This window comes from Castanea sativa, chromosome 12 (assembly GCF_040712315.1).
Source record: "Castanea sativa cultivar Marrone di Chiusa Pesio chromosome 12, ASM4071231v1".
Taxonomy (NCBI): domain Eukaryota; kingdom Viridiplantae; phylum Streptophyta; class Magnoliopsida; order Fagales; family Fagaceae; genus Castanea; species Castanea sativa.
Genome location: NC_134024.1, coordinates 14,272,606 through 14,298,814, shown reverse-complemented (window position 1 = coordinate 14,298,814; position 26,209 = coordinate 14,272,606). Strand labels below are relative to the sequence as shown.

General features: G+C 35.1%; 1 protein-coding gene across 1 annotated transcript; it reads left to right on the top strand.

Annotated features, from left to right (window-relative positions):
- Positions 1-3,052: 3,052 nt before the first annotated feature.
- LOC142619884 (valine--tRNA ligase, mitochondrial 1-like) lies at positions 3,053-23,644 on the top strand. The gene is made up of 21 exons (XM_075793234.1): positions 3,053-3,255; positions 3,365-3,427; positions 4,006-4,062; positions 4,160-4,329; positions 4,442-4,514; positions 5,377-5,442; positions 5,535-5,618; positions 6,676-6,753; positions 6,896-6,979; positions 7,280-7,359; positions 10,937-10,994; positions 11,109-11,411; positions 11,490-11,660; positions 15,460-15,659; positions 16,035-16,437; positions 18,355-18,606; positions 18,694-19,194; positions 20,198-20,289; positions 21,699-21,798; positions 22,348-22,493; positions 23,177-23,644. The coding sequence occupies exons 1-21, from the start codon at positions 3,097-3,099 to the stop codon at positions 23,346-23,348; spliced, it is 3,312 nt and encodes a 1,103-aa protein (XP_075649349.1). The 5' UTR covers positions 3,053-3,096; the 3' UTR covers positions 23,349-23,644.
- Positions 23,645-26,209: the final 2,565 nt, after the last annotated feature.

The following is a 26,209-nucleotide window of genomic DNA, read 5'->3' as shown; positions in this document are numbered from 1 at the left end:
TTGAAAAATCTTGAACTTGATTGTCATTAACCCAAATCTTAAGAGTATGTTAATGAAATTTACCCACATTAATATATATTTTGTCATGTATCTCACTAATTATTAATATAATAATTTCAATTTATCTATTGTTAATGAGGTTAAGTAGGAATGGATTTTTAAGAAACTAAAATTTAGGATTTGAAATAAAGTAAACTATTGAGTTTAGTGTATTCTAGGTTTTAAGGATTTTTTTTTTCAAACGTTTATAATTTATTATGAAAATATTGATAAAATCACTTGGCACAATCACAATTTTTATATTCAATTTTTATTATATAGTATAAGATATAATATATACACTAAACACAGCTTTTGATTTTAAAGATATAATTAACTTGTTTCTGTGCTCAATTTTTATTAATGGTGGTCGGTGACTTGTTTCTGCCTGGCACTAATCTTTGAAACGAGAAGCTCCTTGATTTGAACTTCTACCCGTGGGAAGCTGAGGCTATCAAAAGTATTCATGTCAGTCAATTTGAGGCATTTGATGCTCTGATTTGGCCTCACTCGTCTGATGGAGTGTATTTGGTTCGGAGTGCTTATCGCTTATTGGCCGCAACACAGCACCAGGATCAGCCTAGCTCGTCGGATGAGGGAGCTGGAAAGGATTATGGAAGTTGCGGGTTCCGAACAAGGTGCGACATTTCCTTTGGCGTGCTGTCCGTGAGTCTTTGCCCACTAAACTGAATTTGCAAAGGCGTCAGGTACTGAATTCTGGAATTTTTGAGGCTTGTGGTGATTGTGCCGAGGATGGAATTCATGCTTTGTGGTTCTATGATGCCGTGGAGCCTATTTGGATGTCAGATGCTCGGTTTTTCTTTCTTCGTGCTCATCAATTTTCTAATTTTGGTGATTTGCTCCAGTTCTTATGCTTGCGAGGATCGTCTAATCTGATTGCTTTGTTTGCTATGGTTGCGTGGGGTATTTGGGAGAGGAGAAATAGGTTGAGAGAGGGGCAGAAGACTTGGGGTACCGAGGTTGTGTTGCTTCGGGCTTCAGAGATGCTGCAGGAGTATCGGGATGTGCAGCTGTTGCCTCCTCGGATGACTGTTCAGAGCACGGACTTCGAAGTGAAAAATATTGAGTATGAATTTTGAAATTATATTTGTTGAATTACATATTCCTTCGTGCTTCAAAATTTCAAGAATATCGAAAATTAATTACTATGTTATCAAAAAATTATATATACAAAATAATTATGTTAAAATTTCAAGTTTTCGTAATCTAAAATTATGTATACAAAATAAGTTTATTGATCGAATAATAAATAACAACCGATTTGAATTAAATTTGATATACATGTTAAGAGCATAAAAAACATGAAATTTAACGATTTGATTTTCAAAATTCACAAAAATATATATATATATATATATATATGGAAAGTTTGAAGGGTTTCTCTCCAAATTAGTTTGGAGAAAAACTTTGTTCGTTGAAAGCCGCCTACTTTTGGTCTTTTAAAAGTAAATTTTGATGGTGCTTTATTTTTGGATCAGAGTGGTTGTTAGCGACTCAGCTAGGCTTATTATAGCTGCTTTAAGTCAGAGAGGCTCCCAGGTTCGGTTGATGTGGTGGAGACTTTGGCAACCCGTAGGGCCATTTGCTTTGCCAAGGAATTAAGGGTGTGTTTGGATATCACTTATTTTGTTGAAAACTGAAACTGAAAACACTGGAGTAAAATAATTTTAAAATGTGTGAATATTACCGTGAGACCTATTTTTAATGAAAATTTTGTTGAAAAAAGAGATTTGTGGATACCGTAAACAGTGCACAAGACCCACTAGAAAAGTCACCACATCCACAAAACGCTAAAAAAAAAAAAAGAAGAAGAGAAAATGCAGGCGCAGACACGTCCCATTTTATCTTTACCCAAACAGGTACTAAGTCTTCATCATTTGGTGATTGACGGGGATTCTTTGCGAGTTATTCAAGCTATTATTGATACTAGGCTGGTTTAGACTTTGTATGGGCATATTATTGATGAGATTTTTGTTTTCTATAGTCAATTGTAGTTTTTTGCATGTTAATAGGAAGGATAATAAGCTCATGCCTAGGGGTGGCAATTCGTGTTCACGTGTCGGGTTCGTGTCATGTCAAGTCATGAGTATTCGACTATATAGGTCAACACTAACCTGACATGTTTACTAAACGGGTCAAGATTCTTCAATCCTAACACAACCCATTTATTAAACGGGTCAGTCGTGTCGACTTGTTTATCATATTTTATCAAAATGAAGAAAAAAATTATGAAAAAAGAAACAAATAAATATTTTAATATAAAATTCAGAATTAACGAGTAACTGCATCACAAATAATCATTCAAAACTAAAGTATATCCTAATATCATAAATAATCAATCACAATATGTCAAAGAAAATAAATCACAACAACTAATAAATTTATATACTTAGAGTTTGAAGGGTATATTGGTAAAATGTCATTTAATTAAACGGGCCAGACGAGTCAAATGAGTTCTATATATTCAACACTAATCCAACCCATTTATTAAATGGGTCAGTCGTGTCAACCCGAATATAACACGAACCCGTTAAGCCCCAACCCATAACCTGCTAATTTCGTGTTGTGTCGTGTTAGGTTCACGGGTCGTGTCAAATTTTGCCACCCCTACTCGTGCCCTTGTTAGAAGAGCAGTTTTAACTACAAATACTAATGTGTGGATAAAATAACTTCCACAAGATTTGACTTATGTAGTTTAGTTTATTTTTCCGGTAATAAAGTTCATTTACCCTTTTCCTTAAAAAAAAAAAAAAGAAGAAGATATAATTAACTTAATGGTAGCATCATTTGCTTTTTCTTTTTCCTTATTTTCTGGGAAGGAACGGTATCATCAAATTTATCAACGTGTTACGTGAGACCCGATCAAAAAGAAAGAAGAAAAAAATGTTACGTGAGAGAAAAGTATATAATTTCAAAAAAAAATTTCTCTTTAAATTTATCTAAAACTTTTTATTTTTATTTTTATAACAGCCATAACTATAAAAGGTGAGTGGGTCACAGTCCCATGCGGGAATCAAACGCTAGGGTTTTTATTATATGCTAGGTTTGGCGGCGAGGTTTTTTGAAAGGCCACCGTTACTTTTGCTCAACCTCGCAACCCGAATCACCTCCGCTCATCCACAACCACCATTATTCGCACAATCTCGTTTCCGATTCTTCTCAGCTACGAACAACAACAACAACAACAACATAATGGTAATTTCAATTCACAATTTTACACAATGCGGACTGTTTGGATTTTCTTAGTGGAATTCTTTGATTCTTTTCACTCTTTTGCAATCTCACAATACCTATGGTTTCTCAGGCGGATTCGGAGAAAAAGCCTGAAATCGAAGACCTCGAGAAGAAGAAGAAAAAAGAAGAGAAGGTTTTTTTTTTTTTTTTTTTTTTTATAAATTTTAAATATTCAATTGCTGTTTTTTTTCTTTCTCAGAGTGTGAGTTGCTGATTGTGATGTATTTGATTAATTGCTAATTTTGGTGCCATTGGTTTGGATTAAAAACAGTGGATATACGTGTGTAGCAAACGGTAACATTGTTACGATATTTTTAATTCAATCAGATTATCTTATGATTTGGATATAAATCTGAGGCTGTTTTTAATTGTAAATGGGAGGTAGAGCGGAGACCTGGATCGAACTCAGGATCTTCTGCTATGATACCATGATAAATTACCGATTCTCCACTTATTCCATTAGGAATTGATGAATTTAATCATTTAACTATATTCTTAACACTTCTTTTGTTAATTCTTTTTTGGATTGTCTGCTGTTTGTGTTTTCTTTGCTTCAATTATTTTCTCTCCTAGAAGAAGAACTGGATAGAAAGTAAATTTTCAGTAAAACATTGTATTTAATTCCTGAAAGTTATTTTCTAAGTTGGAATAACTTTTTTTTTTTTTTGGAATAAAATTATTGGTCAAATTGAATACACTATTTTCTGGCAGGCAAGGGAGAAAGAATTGAAAAAGCAAAAGGCTTTAGAGAAAGCTGCTAAATTGCAAGTAAGAAGGAATTTTTTTTTTTTTTTGTAGAGTGGATCATATATTTGTATGCCTTAGGATTGTGTATAATGATTAGTGTGTTCCATTTTTTTTTTAGGCTCAACAAGCATCGAATACTCAAAAAAAGAGTGAAAAGAAAACGGTAAAGCGTGGTGGGGAGGAAGAGAATCCCGAGGAGTTTATTGACCCTCAAACGCCTTCCGGCGAGAAGAAAAGAATGTCTAGTCAAATGGCAAAGCAGTATAGTCCTGCTGCAGTTGAGAAATCGTATGTGTTGTTTTTTTCTTTTCTTTTTATTTTTAATTTTATTTTTATCTTTTCCTGTATGAAATTGATCATAATTGTTTTTCTATCTTTTCATCTATGCTTGCTGATCTAGGTGGTATGAATGGTGGGAGAAATCCGGGTTCTTTGTAGCAGATGCGAAGAGCTCCAAACCCTCATTTGTTATTGTGAGTTTATCTCTGGACTTCTTTAAAATTGTTTATGGAGTTATAAGAGCACTTTTCTTTGTTAGTGTTTTCTGTTTTCATGTCTCAAAAAAATTCTGAACAGAAAGATATAGTGACTTTGGTGCTAATTAGATTTTTTTTTTTTAAAATCATTTGTGTATCATGGGTGGTTTTTAACATATCTAGAATGTTGAAGAGTGTGGTTAAATTTTTCTGAGAAGTGAGAGCAAAACTAATGATAAGGGCTTGTATATTTTTGGCAAGTGACTTGTTAGGCACAATTTCCCCACAAAGCAGAAATTTCAGGAGCAGTGGCAATGGGTTTTGGTGGCATTGGTGGTTCTGGTTGAGATGTAGGTTGAAGTTGTAAATTGGAGAGATTTTAATTTTGGTTCGGAAATTGGAGGGATTTGAATGGTAGAGATGGGAGTAGACTCTAATATGGACTAGACTAAGGATTAGTTCCTACAATTTGCTTTCTTCTTGTGTCTAACTAGAAATTTTGTTGGAAAGCAACCGTCTCTTGTAAATTTTACTTAATTCATTGTCAATTAGTTTATTAGTGTGAGTTATGGCTGGTTAATTTTGCCCATACATTCTGGCCATTTGAGTTTTTGGTCTGGACTGTGTTTAACCCCTGTGCATTGATTATGTATGTGTGTATGTATGTATGTATGGACTACGGACATACACGGCAGATGTTTGCAAGGTAGAACTTTAATCCTGAGAATTTAGCCTAGAATTCTCTAAGTAAACTGTGCAAATATAAATTAAATGTTTGAAGCATGCTGTGCAACATGTAAAGACAAATTGTTTAAGTTGAATGCAAGTTTTGATAGAACTTGGTTCCTTTATTTTGCAGGTCTTGCCACCCCCAAACGTGACTGGTGCCCTCCATATAGGACATGCCCTTACTGCTGCTGTAGAGGTCCTGTGGTTTTCTAAAATCTTATATTTATGCTATACATCTTTCATATTCCTTGCTGTTTTTTAATATGAATTGGTATATACTGTATGCAGGATACAATTATTCGCTGGCGGAGAATGTCTGGATACAATACCTTGTGGGTTCCTGGGATGGACCATGCTGGGATTGCAACACAGGTTCTTCTTCCTTTTTCCTCTTAAACAAGTTGTTAGTAAATTAGACTTTAACAAAAAAATTCTGTATACTGTTGACCGTGAGCATCTAGCTTTTTGCAGTCCTATATTGCTCAATTACATGTAGCTTATTGTTAAATTACCAATTGTCTCAAAAGCTTAAGTTATTAGGAAATGGTGAATATAATCACTTAATCATAATTCAAACACTCCCCCTCACTTGTGGGCCTAAACTTCGTCTTAATAAGTGGGGGCCCAACAAGTGAGAATTTAACATTTTAAATGGGAGGTAGAGTGAAGACAGGGATCGAAGTCAGGATCTCTTGTTTACATACCATGTTAAATTACCGATTGTTCTAAAAGCTTTAGGAAATAGTGAGTTTAATCACTTAACCATAATTCTAACAGTTGTATTTTTTGGGTTGGGGAGAGTGAGGTCACATATTACTCAGTGGCATGCTGCTGTATGAATGCTCTTTGTGCATCCAACTTCCTGTGAAATGTTTGGGTGTTAAAGGTTCACAGGACATGGGGATTGATAGGAGCCACCTATTACTTGGTGGCATAATGCACTTGGTAGGCTCTGTGTGCAACCAGCTTATTTATAAGATGTTCTACCAGCACTGACCCTCATACATGTGGTCACATGTTAATTGACTGGTTTCACCCCTCGCCATTCAGCCCCAAAGAGACATTAGGATTGCTGATTTTGCTTATTTTTTCCCCTAAGCTACTGGTGCCTCTGCAGTCTGTGCCCAATAGTTTGAATACATCAATCTGATATAGCTTTGGACTGAATTTGGGTCTTGGGAGAAGGACCAGTGAATGGGTCCTACCATATGACTATATGGCACTGTCATTCTTGAACTCTTTATATGCCATATACCTTTCAATAAGCATCTTTGCCTAATGGGCCATTTTCCAAGCTTGTATTACCCTTGCAACACATCCATACATATGCTTGGAAGGTGTTAATGAATTTGAATATTCTTTACAGTACAGGCTATTTGTCTTTCAATAGGTTAATCCAAGGTGTTTATTCTTTTACTTTTTTTTTTAGGTGGTTGTGGAAAAGAAGATAATGCGTGAAAGAAAATTAACCAGGCATGATATTGGTCGAGAGAGATTTGTATCTGAAGTGAGTTCAAACACTAGCTAATATCAGCATCCTTCCCTAAGGAAACAATCAGCTCTGTTCAGGATTTCGATGTCCTTATGTTGCTTTTTCTACTTTCACCTATATTTTTATACCCTGATATTTCCATATATTGTGTCTAAAGGTCTGGGATTGGAAAAACAGACATGGGGGCACTATCTTACAACAGTTACGTCGTTTGGGTGCTTCTTTAGATTGGTCTCGTGAGGTATGGGTTTAGTTTGATATAACTCATTTTTATGTTGTCTGTAGATAAGTATGTGTCATAATATATAATATTAATAAATTTATATGTTTGCCCACATTAATTGATTTGTATAATGAATATTCATACAAATTAATCATGTGCCTGCAATCAGATTTGAACTGGTGGACATTCAGTCCTCTGCTATACCAGCCATTCTTGATGAGTTGCTTTTGTTTTTTTCTATCGGATTCAGTCATGAATTACTTATTCTTTCTTCTTCCCCACTCTCTGTGTGATATTGCTAAGTTTTCTTCTTTTTAGTGCTTCACAATGGATGAGCAAAGATCAAGAGCTGTGACAGAGGCTTTTGTTAGGCTTTACAAGGAAGGCCTTATATATAGGTATGCTTGACATCAGGAAAACTTGTGTGTTCTTTATCATGGTGGTTGTCCATGTGTGTGTATGTATATATTTGAAATAGCTTTATTTATAATTTTTAAAATATGTCCTGCCTCTGAATTAAGTTCTGTTGCTTCAATTGCTTCAAGTTCTCTCTTCAAAGTTTTGAGCTAAATTTGGATACAGATAGCCCAGTTGAAATTTATATTTACCAACAATGATATCAGAAGCTTCCTATTGACATGATTCCTTTTTTATTTATTTTTTAACTCACCAAAAAGGATAAAATAAAAGAAAAGTGGTCTTTTTATTGTATGTCGTGTGTCAAAAATATTAAATATGCTAAATTTACTTTGAGGGATTTATACATGTCATTGTCTAAATGATTGATAGCTTTCTAGCATATAAGGTGGTGTTTATTTTCTCAAGTTAATAATTTTGAATTTTGCTAGCATCCATATTATAATATATGGTCTTTGGTCAAACAAAGTCAGGCGTGGCTTGTATCAAACGCTACTTTCAGAACGCTAACTATAAAAAATTTTATGTTATAAATTGTTCATTTCTGTTTGTGCCATATGTCATACTAGGTTTGTAAGACATGGTTCTGAAATTAGTGTTATTTGATTGGGCACTGGTTTGTATTTTGTTTACTCAAGTCTGCTAATTTCTTTGAATAACTTTGACTTTTAGTTGTCCTGCTGTATATGCCCTTACCTATAGTTTGATTAGTCCCATTTTTGTTCACTAGTTACATGGTTTTAAAAACAGTTAAGACCGAATGGTTACATTGGGTTAATTGCAAACTGGCCACCAGTCCTGTTTTAAGAACCCCCAAAATTGGAAAAACAATTTTTTTTTGATAGGTAATGGAAAATTTTATTAAGAAAAACTAGCTAGCCCAAGTACGTTGGGGATGTACTATGGGGTTAAAAATCAAGAACCAAAATTACAATGATGATGTAAAATAGAAAGGGAAAAACAAGAAAAATGTGACAGGGCCACAATTCATACAAGGAGAGTGTAAGAAAAATGACTTAATCTCTAGCAAGGACCACTCACAGCCCTTAAAGCATCTTGCATTTCTTTCACTCCAAATATACCACATCAAGCAATGCGGCACAAGTCTCCAAAAATCAATACTACTGTGTCTCCTGAATTTACCTTGCCAAGACTATCAACTCAATTACCTTCCGTGGCATAACCCAATGAAGACCAAACAAGCAAAACACCAAAGATCACAACTCAAATGCTATGGGGCAATGAAGCAGTAGATGGTCCGTGCACTCCCCGCACCTCTTACACATGTAACACCAATCAGGAATAGTAAGATGCCTTTTGTGAAGGTTATCAGTTGTAAGAATCTTACCTAAAGAAGTTGACCATGAAAAGAAAGCCACCCTTGGAGGAACCTTCGATTGACATACCAACCTCCAAGGGAAGGAAAGAGTAGGAGGGTAGAAAGAAAGATAGAAACCAATGTCCATAAATCGATCAAAAGAATCTTCCTCCCAATCCTGCGATGAACGACGAAATTGAAAATTCCAATGAATCCTCCCACTAGACCAACACATAACCTCTGCCATTGAAGAGTCCCTTACTAAGACAATAAGGTTCTAGAAAAGCCTCTTTGAGGGTAATATCCCTTCACTACACATGCTTCCAAGACTTCACTCTAATACCATCACCCACATCATACCGTAGAAGTTTAGAGAAGTTCAATCAGCCACTTATAATAAACCTCCAAAGGCTAACACCATATGCACTTGTCACCTTTTTTGTGCACCAACCACCCCAAACATTTCCATATTTTGCCTCTATTACCCCCCTCCATAATGCATTTGTCTCTAAACCATACCTCCACAACCACATGCTCAACAGGGCAGAGTTAAAACTTCTCAAACGTCTTATACCTAGCCCCCCTACTTGCATTGGCTGACAAACTTTAGCCCATTTCACTAGGTGTACTTTAGAATCATCACTAATTCCGCTCCACAGAAAATCTCTATGTATTTTCTCCATACGATTAGCAACCTTCCTTGGTAAAGGAAGAATGGAAAGGAAATATATAGGTAAGGAGGAGAGGGTACTTTTGATAAGTGTTACCTTACCCCCCTTAGATAAATAAAGCCTCTTTCAACCTGCTAGTCTTCATTCCACCTTCTCTAAAATAGGATTCTAGATTGACAATTCCTTAAATTTAGCGCCCAAAGGAAGACCCAAATATTTCAAAGGAAGGGAAGAATGCCTACAACCCAACAGCCCCACCAACACATCTAGATTATGTACCACACCAACTGGTACTAACTCTGATTTCCCCAAATTAACTCTTAAACCTAAAACCTCCTCAAATCTAGTCAGAATCTCTCTCAAAGTAACTAATTGATTAGGGTCAGCATCACAAGAAATAAGAGTGTCATCTACAAATAAAAGATGAGACACCATCATTGAAGTACTAGGTGTAGAACTTACAGAAAGAGCCCGAAAATTGTCCAGCAGCTGCAACCACATCCAACAAATGGCTCAAAGCCTCCATGAAAACATCAAAGAGAAACTGGAAAATTTAACAGTAGAAATGATAATCCATTCTCTGCTTTTTTGAAAACCCATAACATTGCAACATATACATTAGAAAACCCTAATTCACATGATCATATGCCTTCTCCATATCCAACTTACACAACACCCCTGGAATCCCTGTCTTCAATCTACTATCAATACACTAAAGAATGTTCAAACCATGGTCAAACCAACTATTTCATTAAACAGTTCAAGGCTTTATAGGTCAAATCTGGTTTTCTTTTTTTTGGATTTTTTTGCTCAAAATGGCTGTTGATAGCCTAAAGCTGTTAATTTCGTTTGCTGGATATCTAGAGCCACTGATCTTGTTTGTCGGACTTGGAAAACCTTTTTCGTTTATTGCTGTTGATCTTGTTCCAAATGATGAATGTGGATCCATTCGGCTACGACTAAAGACTAGATCTCAGACAGCCTTTTGTGGTCACCTTTTGTTTTGCTCCACTGGCAGAAACATTTTCTTAAAATTGTTCTTTTTTGTGTGTGTGATTGGAGAGGAATAAGAGGATAAAAAAATAGAGGGATTTTGTTTGTTTGTTTAATATTCCTCAGTCTGTTTGGTTTTGATGAGGCATTCATTAATCATTACACCTAAAGTATCCCTAAGATTTTTCCTTAATTTGAGATGTACAAATTTGTTCAAATATTTCAAAATGATGAGAAAACATCTACCTGATCTCTATCATGCATTGTGGAAAATATCATCTTATCTATAATTAAGATATATTTGAACCTCTTTAGATATTTTCATGGTCAAGAATGCTAATTTTTACAAATTTATTATATTTATTATCATATTAATTAGCTATCAAATCAATAATTATGTCATCACGGTTCAACCCTCAGTTGAATCTCGGTTTGACCTTTGGTCGAACCTTGGTCTAACCTCAAAACCTTGAACCTGTTCTAGTTCTTTTGACGGTTTGGTTTTCAAAACATTGACTTGTAATGCTATTTGTCTGCTGTTTTGATAAGTTATTATGTTACATTCTCTTTTTGCAGAGATTTACGTCTTGTGAATTGGGATTGTGTGCTACGGACTGCTATATCTGATATTGAGGCAAGTCTTGTCCTCTTAAAAGGCAGTCTTTATAATGAACCTTTTTTAGATTTTTTTTAATTAAAAAAAGTCTTTCATGGATTCTAAATTTATTGAAGTTGTTTGTTCATGTAGGTAGACCATATTGAAATCAAAGATAGGACTCCACTAAAGGTTCCAGGATATGAGAAACCTGTGGAATTTGGCGTTTTAACTTCATTTGCTTACCCTTTGGAAGGGGATCTTGGTGAGATTGTTGTAGCTACTACTAGGGTGGAAACTATGCTTGGAGATACCGCTATTGCTATACATCCTGATGATCCAAGGTACAAACATCTTCATGGAAAATTTGCCATTCATCCCTTCAATGGAAGAAAGCTCCCTATAATTTGTGATGCGATTCTTGTTGATCCAAAGTTTGGGACAGGTGCTGTTAAGGTAAAGTTATTAAAATTTCACTTTTGAAGTTTATGTTTCCAGGATGTAAGAACTCATAATCCATACACGATCCTGCAGATTACCCCGGCTCATGACCCGAATGATTTTGAGGTTGGAAAACGTCATAATCTTGAGTTCATCAACATTTTTACAGATGATGGGAAAATAAACACTGATGGTGGCCCAGAGTTTTCCGGGATGCCACGATTTAACGCTCGAGAGGCAGTTACTGAAGCATTGCAAAAGAAGGTATAGGTGCTACAATACTGTGTATATAAGTTAATTCTCAAGTAATTGTGGCTATTCTACCAAAAAAACTGAGGCTACAAAAAATTATACTCTAGATATAACATTTTTTATTAGTCACATTATTAATATATGGGAGAGAGTGACTGAATATGGGTTAGGACATGAAATTTAACATTAATATCGGAGAATCAATGTGGTTTTATGCTAGAGAGATCTACTATGGAAGTTATTTTCACACTTAGATGTCTAATGGAAATATAAACAGAAACTTGTGAAGATCTCCATGTGGTTTTCATTGACTTAGAGAAAGCGTATGATAGAATACTTAGAGAGGTTTTGTTTTGGGTTTTAGAAAAGGCAGGAGTTCTTGTATAGTGTATTAAATAAATTATAAATATGTATGATAGAGCTGAGTTTCCTATCATTATAAGTTTGCATCAAGGATTAGCATTAAATTCATATCTCTTTGCATTATTGATAGATGAACTTACTTGGTTGATTCAAGATGAAGTCCCCTTAGTGTATGATTTTTGTAGATGATATAGTTTTAGTTGATAAAACTAACAATGGAGCTAATCTCAAGTTATAAATTTGGAGAGGTTCTTTAGAGCTTAAATCTTTTGGCTATGACTAAACTGGAGTAAATGGAATGTAAAGCTAGGAAGCACGGGTGCGGTGTTTGGGCCGCCGCACCCGCGTCCGATGCGGGGACGCGCAGGCGACGCCGCTGCCTGCGCATCCGTGCCGCGTCGGGCATTAAAAAATTAGTTGTTTCGGCGCGATTCGCGCCGATACGGCGCCGATTCGGGCCGACGTGTGCGAAATCGGGCCGATTCGGCCCGAATCGGGTGAAATCGGTCCGGCCGAAATTCAAAAAAAAAAAAAAAAAAGGAGCGTATGGCTGAAAAAAGAAAAAAGAAAAAAAAAAGGTGCAAACGCACCGTTTGGAAAAAAGCCAAGACCCAACCCTCTCCCTTTTCATTTTTCTTGCGCCTCTCTCCCACTCTCTACCTTCACTCTTCAGCTAGGCTCTCTCCTATTCTTTGTATTCTAGTTATTATTTACCATTGCTCTTAAATTTGGTATATATTTATATAATGTGAAAAAAAGTATGTTTAGCAATATATTAAAAATATAAATAAAAATATTTTTAATAATTTTTTAATCGCCGCACCCGCACCCGAATCCCGAAACGCACCTGTGCTTCATAGATGTAAAGTAAATCAGCTACTGGAAACTATGGGATGCCAAACTCGCTATTGATGGTCAATAGATTTTATAGACCTTTCAATATATTGAATCAATAATATATAAGGATGGAGAGATTGAAAAAATATAAATCATGGTATAAGAGCAGGACGGATGAAGTGGAAAAATGTATTGAGTATTGTACTTATAAAAAAAAAAAAATGTATCGAGTATTGTGTGATCATAGAATACCTATTAAGTTAAAGGAGAAATTTATATGACTGTTATAAGATCAACTATACTCTAGGGTACTAAATGTTGGGATGTTAAGAAGCACACATCCATAAAACGAGTGTCATTTAAATGAGAATATTAAGACGGATAAGTGGAAATATAAGGAAAAATATGATTCAAGATGTGGAAGTCCCCCTAAAGATTTAGATGCTTTGGTCATGGGTAGAAGAGAGTGATTGATGCACCAATGAAAAGTGAGTTGATTTTCATTGATCAAAAAAGGTAGAGGAAGACCCGAATAGCATTGGAGAAGTAAAAAAGTACATGTCAATTAAGGAAGTAAGGCTTGACTGTTGTATTGGTGAAAGTCTGAGATTATATATGCTTATTTTAGTGAGGGGTAATTGATAAAGTGGGCTTCTTGTTTCATGGGACGAATTTACATGAGTTGCATCTGAAATTTTTTTTTAGTTGTCACTGCAATACTTCTGACTGGCCTAAATAAAGCAAATTTCATCCTAACTCCAAAGAAAAAACAAATATTATCCTTGTTTAGATCCAGCAGTGAAAATTTGTCATATTATCTTTCTTTTCAAGCTGGGTAAAAAATAAAAGACCAAAAAAGTTGTCTTTATGTATTTCTTCCAAAATGTGTCCATTAATTTTCTGTAGTTACGAAGTTCTTTTTTTTGGGGGGGGTGGGGGGGGGGTTATAAGCTTGTGTGAGCTTTAGTTTTTGCTCTCACCATTCATTGCCTTGGGTTTCACTACCATATATTTCATAAGAAGGGAGCATTCCTGTGCTTGGTTGGGTGTGGAGAAAATATTAGTTAGGGGTTTTTCTTGTTTTTTAAGACATTCATCTTTGTTGGGTGGGTGGAAAAATTATTAGTAGGGGTGGGGATTTTTTTTTTTTTTCAGGACGAAGTGGTTTGTGTTTGTCAACAAACTTTGTTTGAATTACTGGTTCAACTGAAGCATTTGACAATGTCAACATGAATTATTGATTCTCCAGAAGCTTTTTCAGCTCCATTGCAGTTCACATTGGAAAGAGAAAGAGTAAGAGAGTGGATTTCCAATGGTCTTTTGTTTTCAGGACAGGCTTCTACGTGAATTTTGGTTCTCGTAAAGTGTTTATTTGGCTGTAAGAGGATGTTTATAAGGTATCTTTTGTTTTCGGGGTGGCTTTTAGATGACTTTTGGTTCTGGAAAGGATTCTTTGGCTGCAATATGTTCTGATAGGCGACCATCCTAGTTGTCCTGTGGTGGGAGGGATGGGTTTTCTTGTGTCATTCTGGATAGAACTAGATAGGAATTATTGGCTCTACTGGAGTTCTAATAAGGGAGCATCCTGGTGTTTTGTGGAAGGACCAAAGGAGGGGACCATCCTAGGAGTTACCTAGAATGCCTTTACTGCTCAATATTCTGATTTTTTTTTTAAAAAGCCTTTACTGCTCAATAAAATTTCCTTCATGTTAATTGTTCTGTGTATTACATTATATTTATTCTCTATCCATGTGTTTTGTGTCTGATTCAAATTTTTGTTTGACCACTTCATGTGACACTGCAAGTTTATGTTATATGTATTCTTTTTATGTTACTTGTATACCTTCCAGAAAAAGAAAGGTAAAGGCCACACAAGTTTATTTCACCTATATAGACCAATGGCATTAATACTGTACCATCCCAGCCGTTATTTATCCTACCAGTTCACCAACCAGTATAGAAATACCTCAAAATTGTACCAGTCTAGATGCCGGACATTACCAAGCATATTGGGAAGTACTGGCTATTTCGGTCAATAAATTGAAACCGGCTGATCATGATGTCTCCCTCAGCTTCTCTGTCTTCTTCTGCCAGCTCTACGTTGCTCAGTCCCTCAAATTCCTCAGATCCTTAAAATACTTATGTTTCACACAGATCCTAGCTCTACCTTAAAGTTCTTCCTCTGTCCCTCTTCATTCCAAAGGCACTGTAATTTTCTTCTTTCTTTTTCCGTCTCTCTTTTCTCGGTTGTTTCTCAAGGACTAAACTTGTAGTCTCTTAATATTTCCATTTTTATTGCGCTATTATGTCGGGCTTGCATTGAGATATGGGTTGATTTGCAATTTTATTCTATTTATAAATCTAAAAAATATATACACACACACACACACACACACACATTTTAGTTGTAATCCCAAAAAAGTACACCGGTACTAATTGGTTTTGAAATATTCCATTCTCTTGAACAAACCGAAATGGCCTACGGTATTGTATTAACTCCCTCGGTATAGACACTGTTCAACTTTATTTCATAACATTTGTTCTATATTTATGTATTCTGCATGTGTCATTACCGTTTATCAACTCAATGTTGTTTATTCCTTGCATTTAGGGACTTTATAGAGGTGCTAAAGATAATGAGATGCGTCTTGGCATATGTTCAAGAACCAATGATGTAGTGGAGCCACTTATAAAGCCTCAGTGGTATGTTAATTGCAGTAGTATGGCAAGGCAAGGTCTTGATGCTGTCGTGGATGAAGAAAACAAGAAGATTGAGATCATCCCAAAACAGTATTCTGCTGACTGGAAGAGGTGGTTTTATATATCTCTTTACCTTGCGTTATAAAATTCTAATTTTCACATCATTAGGAGTAGATGCATATTAAAAAGAAGTGCAGAATACCAGATTATTGTCCCACCTGATGCAACTTACTTTCTTAAGATTGTTCTGACAGTAATTGAAACTGTTTTAAGAATGTAATTTTGGAAACAATCCATAGAATCTTCAGTTATTTTTTTTTTTCCTGAAAAGAGAGTTATTTTGGAATTTCCTTGGTAGGTTTTAATCTTCCAGGCATGCTCCATCTATGTTGCTTGTTAGCATATTTATTTTGATATGTTATTCTATGCAAAAAAAAAAAAAAAAAAGTTAAAAAAAACTGAGTATTTGGATCTTAAACATCACAGATGGCTTGAAAACATTCGTGATTGGTGTGTCTCGAGGCAACTTTGGTGGGGTCACCGTGTCCCTGCATGGTATGTCACGCTGGAGGATGATGAGCGGAAGGAGCTTGGTGCTTACAATGACCACTGGGTGGTTGCAAGAAATGAGGATGAGGCTCAGGTGGAGGCTAGCCGAATATATAATGGGAAGAAGTTTCATTTAAGTCAAGATCCTGACGTGCTTGATACATGGTTTTCTTCTGGTCTATTTCCGTTAACTGTTTTGGGCTGGCCTGACGATACAGAAGATCTAAAGGCATTTTATCCAACTTCAGTGTTGGAAACTGGCCATGATATTCTCTTTTTCTGGGTTGCTCGCATGGTAATGCTGGGAATGAAGTTGGGTGGTGATGTACCTTTTAGAAAGGTAACTTGACCTTGCCCTGTTATATCTTTAGAACCATGTTATAATTTTCTTTGTTCTAAGTTGCATAATAAACAGCCTATAACATGACATTTGAGTAAAGATTCAATATAATATTATAAGAAAAATATTTGATTGCTACATAATATTATATATGTCTGACGTTCCAACCATACTCAAACTAAATATGACTATACTTAAGGTTCAGGATTTATTCAGATGGCAATTGCCCCTTTGCTCTAGCTCAAGTTGGACCTTCTCCCCAGAAGAATTGGGTGGAGGCAGAGCCACAGAGGTTGTGGTTTCAGCTATGAAGCACGGGTGCAGCAAAATGGGTGCCGCACCCGCGTCCGACACTGTTGCCTGCGTGTCAGTGCCGCGTCTCAGTTTTTTTTTTTGGATTCGCGCCGACTCAGCTTCGACTCTCGCCGAACCGGGCCGATTCGGCCAGAATCAGGTTGTATCGGCCGAATTGGAATGTATCGGCCGGCGGCCGAAACAGACCGAAACAGCCAAAATCGGCCTTGGATCATGCATTGCACCAGCAAAAACCTGAAACCAAAGCATTTTCTGTCCAAAAACTGAAACCTAAGCCTTACCGTTGAGTTGAAACCCACGAGAGATAGCCATTCAACGTACTGGGTCTGCTACTCTGTTTTTTTTTATTTTTTTATTTTTTTTTTATGATGGGAACTGCTACTCTGAGTTTTAATATAAACGTTGACTACCCAAAATGCCCTTTGTTTTGTATTCTATTGGACCCCCTAGTTGCACCCAAAGTCATGTGGCTGTTTGGTCATTTTATCTTGGCATGATTAGATGAGAGTGCAGGACATTTCTTTTTTGTTTTGTGTTTCTTGCTTTCTTTTTTTTTTGTTTTGTGAATCTAATGCGTTTTAAAAAAATATTTTAATAGTAAAAATATATAGAAAATATAAATAAAAATATTTTTAATAATTTTTTAATCGCCGCATCCTGCCGCACCCACACCCTACTTTTTAAAAAATTGCCGAGTCCCGCACCCGCACCCGAATCTGGAAATGCACCTGTGCTACAAAGGGTTTCAGGAGATATCTGTATGTATGTTCAGATGAAGGATGAATGGTTTCTTGTCAATATTGAGCAGCAAGGGATATAGATCTGTAAGATCTGACCTAGGGCACTATTTGTCTTCTGAAATGATGGCAGTGAAACCAGAAAAGGTCCTTATGGTCTTTCACACCATCAATAAAATGCATACTTGAATTTGTGCAAGGCTCTTTTATTGTAGCCACTGGGAAACTTCTCAGATACATTGTGGTTTGTTTATTTTCCATGACACCAGAAACATTTCGGAGCTACATCATCAGATGATTGTAAAACAAACAAAGAACCTCTTTCCCCGTGAGTTTTCAGTTTATAACTCAAAAAATGGGGCCTAAATGTTTCTTCTCTTTTATATCATATCATTAGCAGGGTTGAGGGTTATTGTAAGGCAGTACGATGCTCTTGCCCAATTTCAGTCTGGTGGTCGTAACATATTTATTTGATGTATATGGTTGTGCCACAAGTACCAGTTAAAGCAAATTTCAGATATGTATACATGCATGCATGTATATATGCCAATCCTCTTTGGATCAAATGTCATCTCCTTCTGTAAACAATAGCTGCAGGGTGAGTTCATTAGTTCAATCCCAAACGGATGCATAAGTTGTATTATTTCAACAATAACAATAAGGCCTTAGTCCAAATGGGGTTGGCTATGGATTCTCAATAGACCAATAGGATCAACTATGCATAAGTTATTAATTTATTAAAAAAATGCATTAAGTATGTTTGGAAATTATTATTATTTTCTATATAGTGTACATTTTCCTGTGCAAATCTATTATATTAACTGAGGTGACGCGATCTTAATGAAGAACCTTAAACTCTATGCAGGTTTATTTGCATCCCATGATTCGTGATGCACATGGGCGCAAGATGTCTAAGTCCTTGGGAAATGTCATCGATCCGCTTGAAGTAATAAATGGGATATCCTTGGAAGGTCTTCAGAAGAGGCTAGAAGAGGGTAACTTAGATCCCAAGGAACTAACTGTTGCTAAAGAGGGACAGACGAAAGACTTTCCTAATGGTATTTCTGAATGTGGTGCTGATGCTCTTCGCTTTGCACTTATTTCTTACACAGCTCAGGTTCATTTCTTTACCCATCTTTCTTTCACTCATTTGGCTGCTTCCTTTAATTGATTCACTGATATCTGTAATCATTTTGTCTTCCAGTCTGATAAAATAAATCTGGATATCCTAAGGGTGGTTGGGTATCGTCAGTGGTGTAATAAATTGTGGAATGCTGTACGATTTGCTATGAGCAAGCTTGGGGATGATTATGTTCCGCCCACAAATGTAAATCCGGATGACTTGCCATTCAGCTGTCAATGGATACTCTCAGTATTAAACAAAGCCATATCCAAAACTATTACGGCTTTGGAGTCATATGAATTCTCAGATGCAGCAAGTACTGTGTATTCATGGTGGCAATACCAACTGTGTGATGTTTTTATTGAAGCAATTAAGCCTTTCTTTTCTGGGAGTGATCCAAAGTCTGAGTCTGAGAGGAGTTTTGCTCAAGACACACTTTGGTTATGTCTTGACAATGGGTTGCGATTGCTTCATCCTTTTATGCCATATGTTACGGAAGAATTATGGCAGCGCCTTCCTTCATCAAAGGACTGTACAATGATAGAATCCATTATGATATGCAAGTACCCATCAATTGTAGAGGTAAGTTTAGTTTTCTAATCTGGAAGAGAAAATGTAATGCACTAATAAGCTAACATTATTTATCGCTAACTACCCAATTGTAGAGGTCATGTAATTGTTTATTTTGAAAGCGAAAATTAAGGCTCAGATAAGGTGAATCATTGGATGGCTCCTCCTCCCTATGTAAGAGTAAGGTGGGGGATGCAACTGTGGGATCATACCAATCAAAAAGAACAAACAAAAGAAAGAGACAGTTACGGAACAGATAAGGTAGAACTGTCAGGGTGCACCATAGTGGTTGGAGGCTTGGGATGAGCTGTAGACCCAGACATACTGGGTTTGATCCCTAGTTCCCTTGGATTACTTGATACACGGTTCTGGTGGGTGGAGTCGTGTATCTGTGCATTGCTCCCTAGGAGTGGGCCCAAATGGCCATACCTTGGTGAGGTTCCCGATAAGGCAGACCAGAATTAGTCAGTTAGCTAAATTTAATAACTTTTAAGCATAATTTAGATACGTAATATTGTTCATGGTAATGAAGGTTTTTTCCTCTCACTACATATACTTTCTTTTACAGTTCACTTTTTGATTCAAATAGTGTCCTCAAGGATTTGGTGAAAAATTGATTTGCATGTTTTGCCACAAATCATGACTTCTGGTTTATTGTTCCCACCATCTCATATTGTTGGTCCCATTTAGAAAAATTCGACTTTTTAAAGAGAGCACAGTGTCTTATAAAAAATTATAAATTTCCAAAACTAACCTCCTTAATACAAACTCAAATAAAGCCAATGAATAATGGGTCAAGTAAAATAAAGGGTCAGTTATTTAAGTTATAAAATTGTGATTATTATTTTCTAAAGTGGAAAGAATTTTTGGATATCTTAAATGGAGTAGAGGACCAAAAATATTGAATGGAGGGGAAGCATAATACACTGCATAGCTGTTTGAAAATGATATGGTGGTAACTATTTGATTTAATAATTCGTATTATCACTGTTTGATGATCTTCATGTTATCTCAGGGCTGGACAAATGAAACAGTGGAATATGAGATGGATCTTGTAGATTCTGCAGTGAAATCTCTCAGGTCACTTGCAAATGAAAGACGTGAAAGGTACATGGAATCAATCTTTAAAAAAAATTCCTCTTCATTTATTTTTTTGGATCAGCTTTTGTTTGTTCTCTCACTCTTTTTATTTTTATAAAAAAAAAAAAAAGAAAAGTGGCTGGGACATTATTTTTTTGCCTAACCATGTAAGAACTTACACTTTTGGCTTTGGTTAGCAAACTTTAATTCTCAACCCAAGAAAAAAGGTATAATACTAATTGAAGGAGTCTGAGATATGATTTTCCAGGAGTATGCAAATGGAAAAGCCTTGGATGGAATGAAAGCCTAGAACTGAAAAGGTCAAAGAGGATCCCATTTAGGACAATGAACTAAAAGTTAAAAAAGGATAATCTTGGGAACATTATGTCTATCATATGGATAGGGGTCTTCACAACCTCCAAAACTCTTACGTTGCTGTCCTGGCTGTTAGCATTTATAGGTTCTCTTCCTTGCATTGTTTGTCTTGGTTGTTTTCTGAGGGTTCTCAATGTTCTATGATTCCTGCTTTGTGGAATTCCAAAAGATAGTTATTTGGGTTTTTATTTAGGGAATTATTGGTAAGTATCCTAAAAGCTAAAGGCACACTTGAGAATGTTATGGTTTCTAAAAGCTTGAGGCACAAATGAAATTAATTCTTTATTTTGTGATTCCTGATGCCTTTGCCCAGTTTCTTTCATGTTTTTATTTGAGGTCATAAATAACTAAAGAAAATTATTAAAATTTATAAAATTTTCAAACTTTTCAAACTTTTTATATAGCAAATGGAACCATGGGATCTAATGTGCATTGTGGGGTCGGATGCAATGATTAAATCAATATCTCATGAGGAAAAAAATGGGCGGAGAAAAGAAGAAAAGTTCTCTTTTTTTCTTCTTAGTAAACGAGGGAAGTGGTGGAAAAAGTAATTGAGGGACATTGTCAAGGCTCTAGGCACTTCTGCCTAGTTCTTAACCCTTGTATCTGTCTTGATATAATTTCCATTGAGATAAATTTCTTACTTATGAAACTGCCAATGAGCAGTAACTCAAATGGTTTTTCCTCTCGTACAAGGGGAGAGGAAGGTGAGGTGGGTTTGAGCCTTCTAGGTGGGTTCAAAACTCATCAACTGCATAATGTACAATAAAATAATAAAAAATTCATACTAATGAAACTGAGTTATGGTGAAATTCAAATTTTCCTTTCCCATTTTTCTGAGCAAATAGAGTGCCCGCAATTTTAAATCTGTGCAAGTTTATGTTAAATTTATTTGAATTTGTCGCCAATGAGCTTTAGGTCAACTGGCACCTCTGCCGTTTGTAAGTGCTAGCTGTGTGTGTCACTTGACCATTAAAATACATATTTAACCAAACTTGTTTTATTGAAAATGTTAACATTACAAGATTGCCTAATACTGGCTATGATTCTTCTGTCTTCAGGCGACCAGCTTTTGTGCTTTGCAGAAATGCGGCATTTGCAGAGATTATTGACAGCCATCAACGCGAAATTATTACTCTTGCCAATTTATCAACTTTGACGGTATGTCGCAAATGCTGCTCTTAAAGTGGCTCTATTATTTTCATATTTGAGACATTACTTATCAAAAAAGGATACACACACATTTCAGACCTGCTTTATACTTCATTATTTACCAAACGTCTACATATTGAAGTTCTTGACAATCAAGTATATGCTTGTTCACACACGCACACACACATATGCTAGCAAAGCTGTTTGATATACCATGGTGACATTTTTTTTCTTTAAAAATTGAACCATTTTTAATATAATTTTTTTAAAGTCTTGAAGTACCCATACTATGCCAAAATCTCGAGTGCTCTTTTATAAATTGGTTTTCATTTTTTTCAGAATTGAAAAAAAATACACTGACTTTTTTTATATATATTAATTTTGGCTAGAGCAAGTGAAGCTAATATCTTAAATTTGATGTTTCTTCTGTGCCAATGTTGACCACTATGCTGGGTGATTATATCAATTCTTGCTTTTGAATGGAGGCCAATATTGCGTATTGCTTGTTCATTTCATCTGATTAAAATACCTCTTTACTGTGAAATAAACATTATACAGGTAATTGGTGAGAATGATGCTACTCCAGTTGGATGTGCAGTATCTGTTGTAAATGAAAACCTTTCTGTTTATCTTGAGCTTCGAGGAACTCTTTCTCCAGAGGCAGAACTTGAAAAGATAAGGAAAAAAGTGGATGAGATTCAAAAGTAAGATTCTGGTGGAAATTGCTTTGATTTCTCTCTCTCTCTCTCTCTCTCTCTAAATTACTGATGGATTTTAAGTGGCACTTCCAATTAATAAGTAGAAAAACTATAAGAAATGGTGTAAAATGGGAATGATGTTGGGAAAGGCTTTGTTGTTGTGTTTAGTGTCATAGAAAGGCAAATTCTACGTTTTTCAGTCCCCAAAAGCAAAAAAGGAGGCAAAATTCATTGGCTTATGTATATTGTGTACGAGTGACTCATTAATTTCGTATTGCTGTTGAGCAAACTTATTTATAAGTATCTACCAAACTGAATATGTATTACCTCTGATCAAGGAATACCAATCACAATAGATTTTGGATTTTAAACCCTTTAGTTAGGTTTAACTGAAATGTTAAACCTGAAAAGACATTGTACTAATTTTCCATTGGTTTTATAGCGTTGAGACTAGTTTTTATGATTATAAGATTATGCAATGAAGTCCTGGAATGCTAGAATAGAAGGGCTATATACTGAAAATGAAAAGGCTTAATGGTAACTATGATACTGTGTTCTATTGCCAGGCACAGAAAGATCATATCAGCATCAATTGTTCCTATTTGATTCTCCAATATTTCAATATTTTTATTCTTATACACAGCACTGTATGTTGCATCCTGCTGATGGTTAAATTTTTTATTTTTCAGGCAACATGACAAGCTGTCCAAGGTCACAAGCGCTACTGGCTACAAAGAAAAGGTTCCTGAACACATCCAGCAGGAGAATGTTGCGAAGCTAGCCTCGCTCATGCAGGAGATTTTGTCTCTTGAAGAAGCCCGCCAACATATTGAAGCTCAAGCCAACACCAATCACGATTAACTGTATTATTTGTTGGCATTTTTGGTCTCTGCAACCTCAGAGTGCCCCTCCCTTTTTGGTCAAAATAAGGAAATTCAGCTAACTTAATTAAAAGAAGAAATGATCAGGTCCAAAAGACTGTATTTTTGTACATTTGATACCGCCAGCCGTGTTACCATATTAAATGTGTCATTATTTTTTAATGTTTTGTTTATAGAATCTTTTATTAGTCAAGAAGAATGATGTTGAATGAAACAACAGAGATTTTACCAAGTCCATGAAATGAAGCACGCAGCTGACGATGCTGGTTTTTCCTCTATAGAATCTTTGAATCTAATCAATTTATTACTAGCTAGGAAGGAGGATGTTGACTCAAACAGCTGGTTATGATTTTTTAATGGAATTGATTTTAATGAAATTAAAAGTTTAAGCTTAAGGTGACCCAAATGCCCATCTCGGTGAAGTGGTGTTCAGTTTTCGTCACCAAGAAAGTATGGAGCATCCTCATGTCATAAGCGGTGGCTTTCTGCCTTTCCCACTAAATAAAGAAAGTATATGAAGAAATGTGTGAATGTTTTGCGTTGAATACTGTTTTAGTTTTACCAGTTTTAGTGATTAATAAAGTATGTTATTACTTTGTTAAGCCAAATGATTGTCGTCATATATTATTTAGTAATTAATAAAGTATGTTATTACTTTGTTAAGCCAAATGATTGTCGTCATATATATTATTTAGTAATGAATAAAGTATGTTATTTGGCTTAATAAAATATGTTATTACTTTCTTTTTTTTGAGGGAGATGTTACTACTTTGTTAAGCCAAATGATTGTCGTCATATATATTATTTAGTAATTAATAAAGTATGTTATTACTTTATTAAGCCAAATGTGTGTTTTTTTATTATAAATAAACAACTACGTGTTTATGTTTTTTGAGAAACAAAAATAAACGATTTCGTCGGGGATATTTTATAAATAAAGAAGCTTTCAAGAAGTTGTATTCCCAAGTCCCAACACTTGTACACGTGTATTGCCTTTTTTTAATAAGAGACAAATGTTAACCAGTATCGTAGGTGCTTGTTAAGATGGTGTAAAAGTGGGTTCTATTGAAGAAGAAGAGTAAATAAATAAAAGGATGGTTATGCTAATGATTACTCTTTTTGACATTAATTACTTTTAAGAAAAATGAAAAAAATATTAATTATTTTTTCTTTTTTTCAAAAATACTTTTTTTAAATAAATTAACTATTGACCTAAGGGTATTTATTAGCATTTTTTTTATAAGAACATGACAAAATTAATCATTTAGATTAATTTAATATTTTTTCTTTCTATAAAGTTGGTCTCACACCGAAAAATACATGACATCGGTACAAAAAGACAATTATACCAACAAAAAAAAAAGGTTGAAAATGGCTGTTAATGGGCAATTAGGGTTACATTAACACAACCCTAAGCAAATGCCTTATTTTTATTTCCAAGTCTCAGTCATCAAACTTTCTAGCTGTTTTAAAGTTCCAGAGCAGAGAAGCTTGAAGAACCATGATGAGAGTTTCAGATGGCAGCACTTGAGCTTCGTCAACTTCTTCTTCTTCTTCTTCATCAGAACATTTTACATTTATGGTTATGTGTTCACACTTTATCTCAAATAGGAGATTCCCTTTTATTTATTTAATTATTTTTTATAATCACCTCCTTATTTTCACTCATCAAACACAAAATCCAATTTACTTATGTTAAAGAGTATTAGTAATGGACTAGTCATCGTGTTAAACTAAAAGTTTGATATAGCTAACCCAAAAACAGTGTCAATAATGAACTAGCACTGCAGCTTTCTTCTCACACTCTTCTGCATTTCCATTTCCTTTATGGAAAATGAAAAAAATTATTAAAATATTAAAAAAAAATTTCAAATTTTTTTTTAAAAATGAATTATTCATTGACCTAAGGTTATTTATTAGCATTTTTCATATAAGAAAATGACATAAAATTAATCCTTTTAATTAATTTAATATTTTTTCTTTCTATAAAGTTGGCTTCACACTGAAAAATCTATGACAACTGCACAGAAAGACAATTATATCAACAAAAAAAAAAAGTCATAAATAGCTGTTAACGGACAAGTAGGGTTCCGTTAACACAACCCTAAGCAAATGCCTTACCTCACCCTGAAAAATATATGACAACTACACAAAAAGACAATTATACCAACAAAAAAAAAAAGTCAAAAATTGCTGTTAACGGACAATTAGGGTTCCGTTAACACAACCCTAAGCAAATGCCTTATTTTTATTTCCAAGTCTCAGTCATCAAACTTTTTAGCTGTTTTAAAGTTCCAGAGCAGAGAAGCTTGAAGAACCATGATGAGAGTTTCAGATGGCAGCACTTGAGCTTCGTCAACTTCTTCTTCTTCTTCTTCTTCATCAGAACATTTTACATTTATGGTTATGTGTTCACACTTTATCTCAAATAGGAGATTCCCTTTTATTTATTTAATTATTTTTGATAATCACCTCCTTATTTTCACTCATCAAACACAAAATCCAATTTACTTTATATTAAAGAGTATTAGTAATGGACTAGTCATCATGTTAAACTAAAAGTTTGATATAGCTACCCAAAAACAGTGTCAACAATGAACTAGCGCTGCAGCTTTCTTCTCACACCCTTCTGCATTCTCATTTGCAAGACCTAAAAAGGAGTGAAATATTTGTTCATCATCTCGGGTTTTGCGCAAATTTGAGCTTTCTTAGATGTATGTAAATGACCCAAATGGGTATTCTAAAAATAATAAGTATAAACTTATTTTTACAAAATTTTCCATTATACATTTATGAAAAACAGACTATAGTTCTTTTTGTACAATATATGCTTCGCCATCT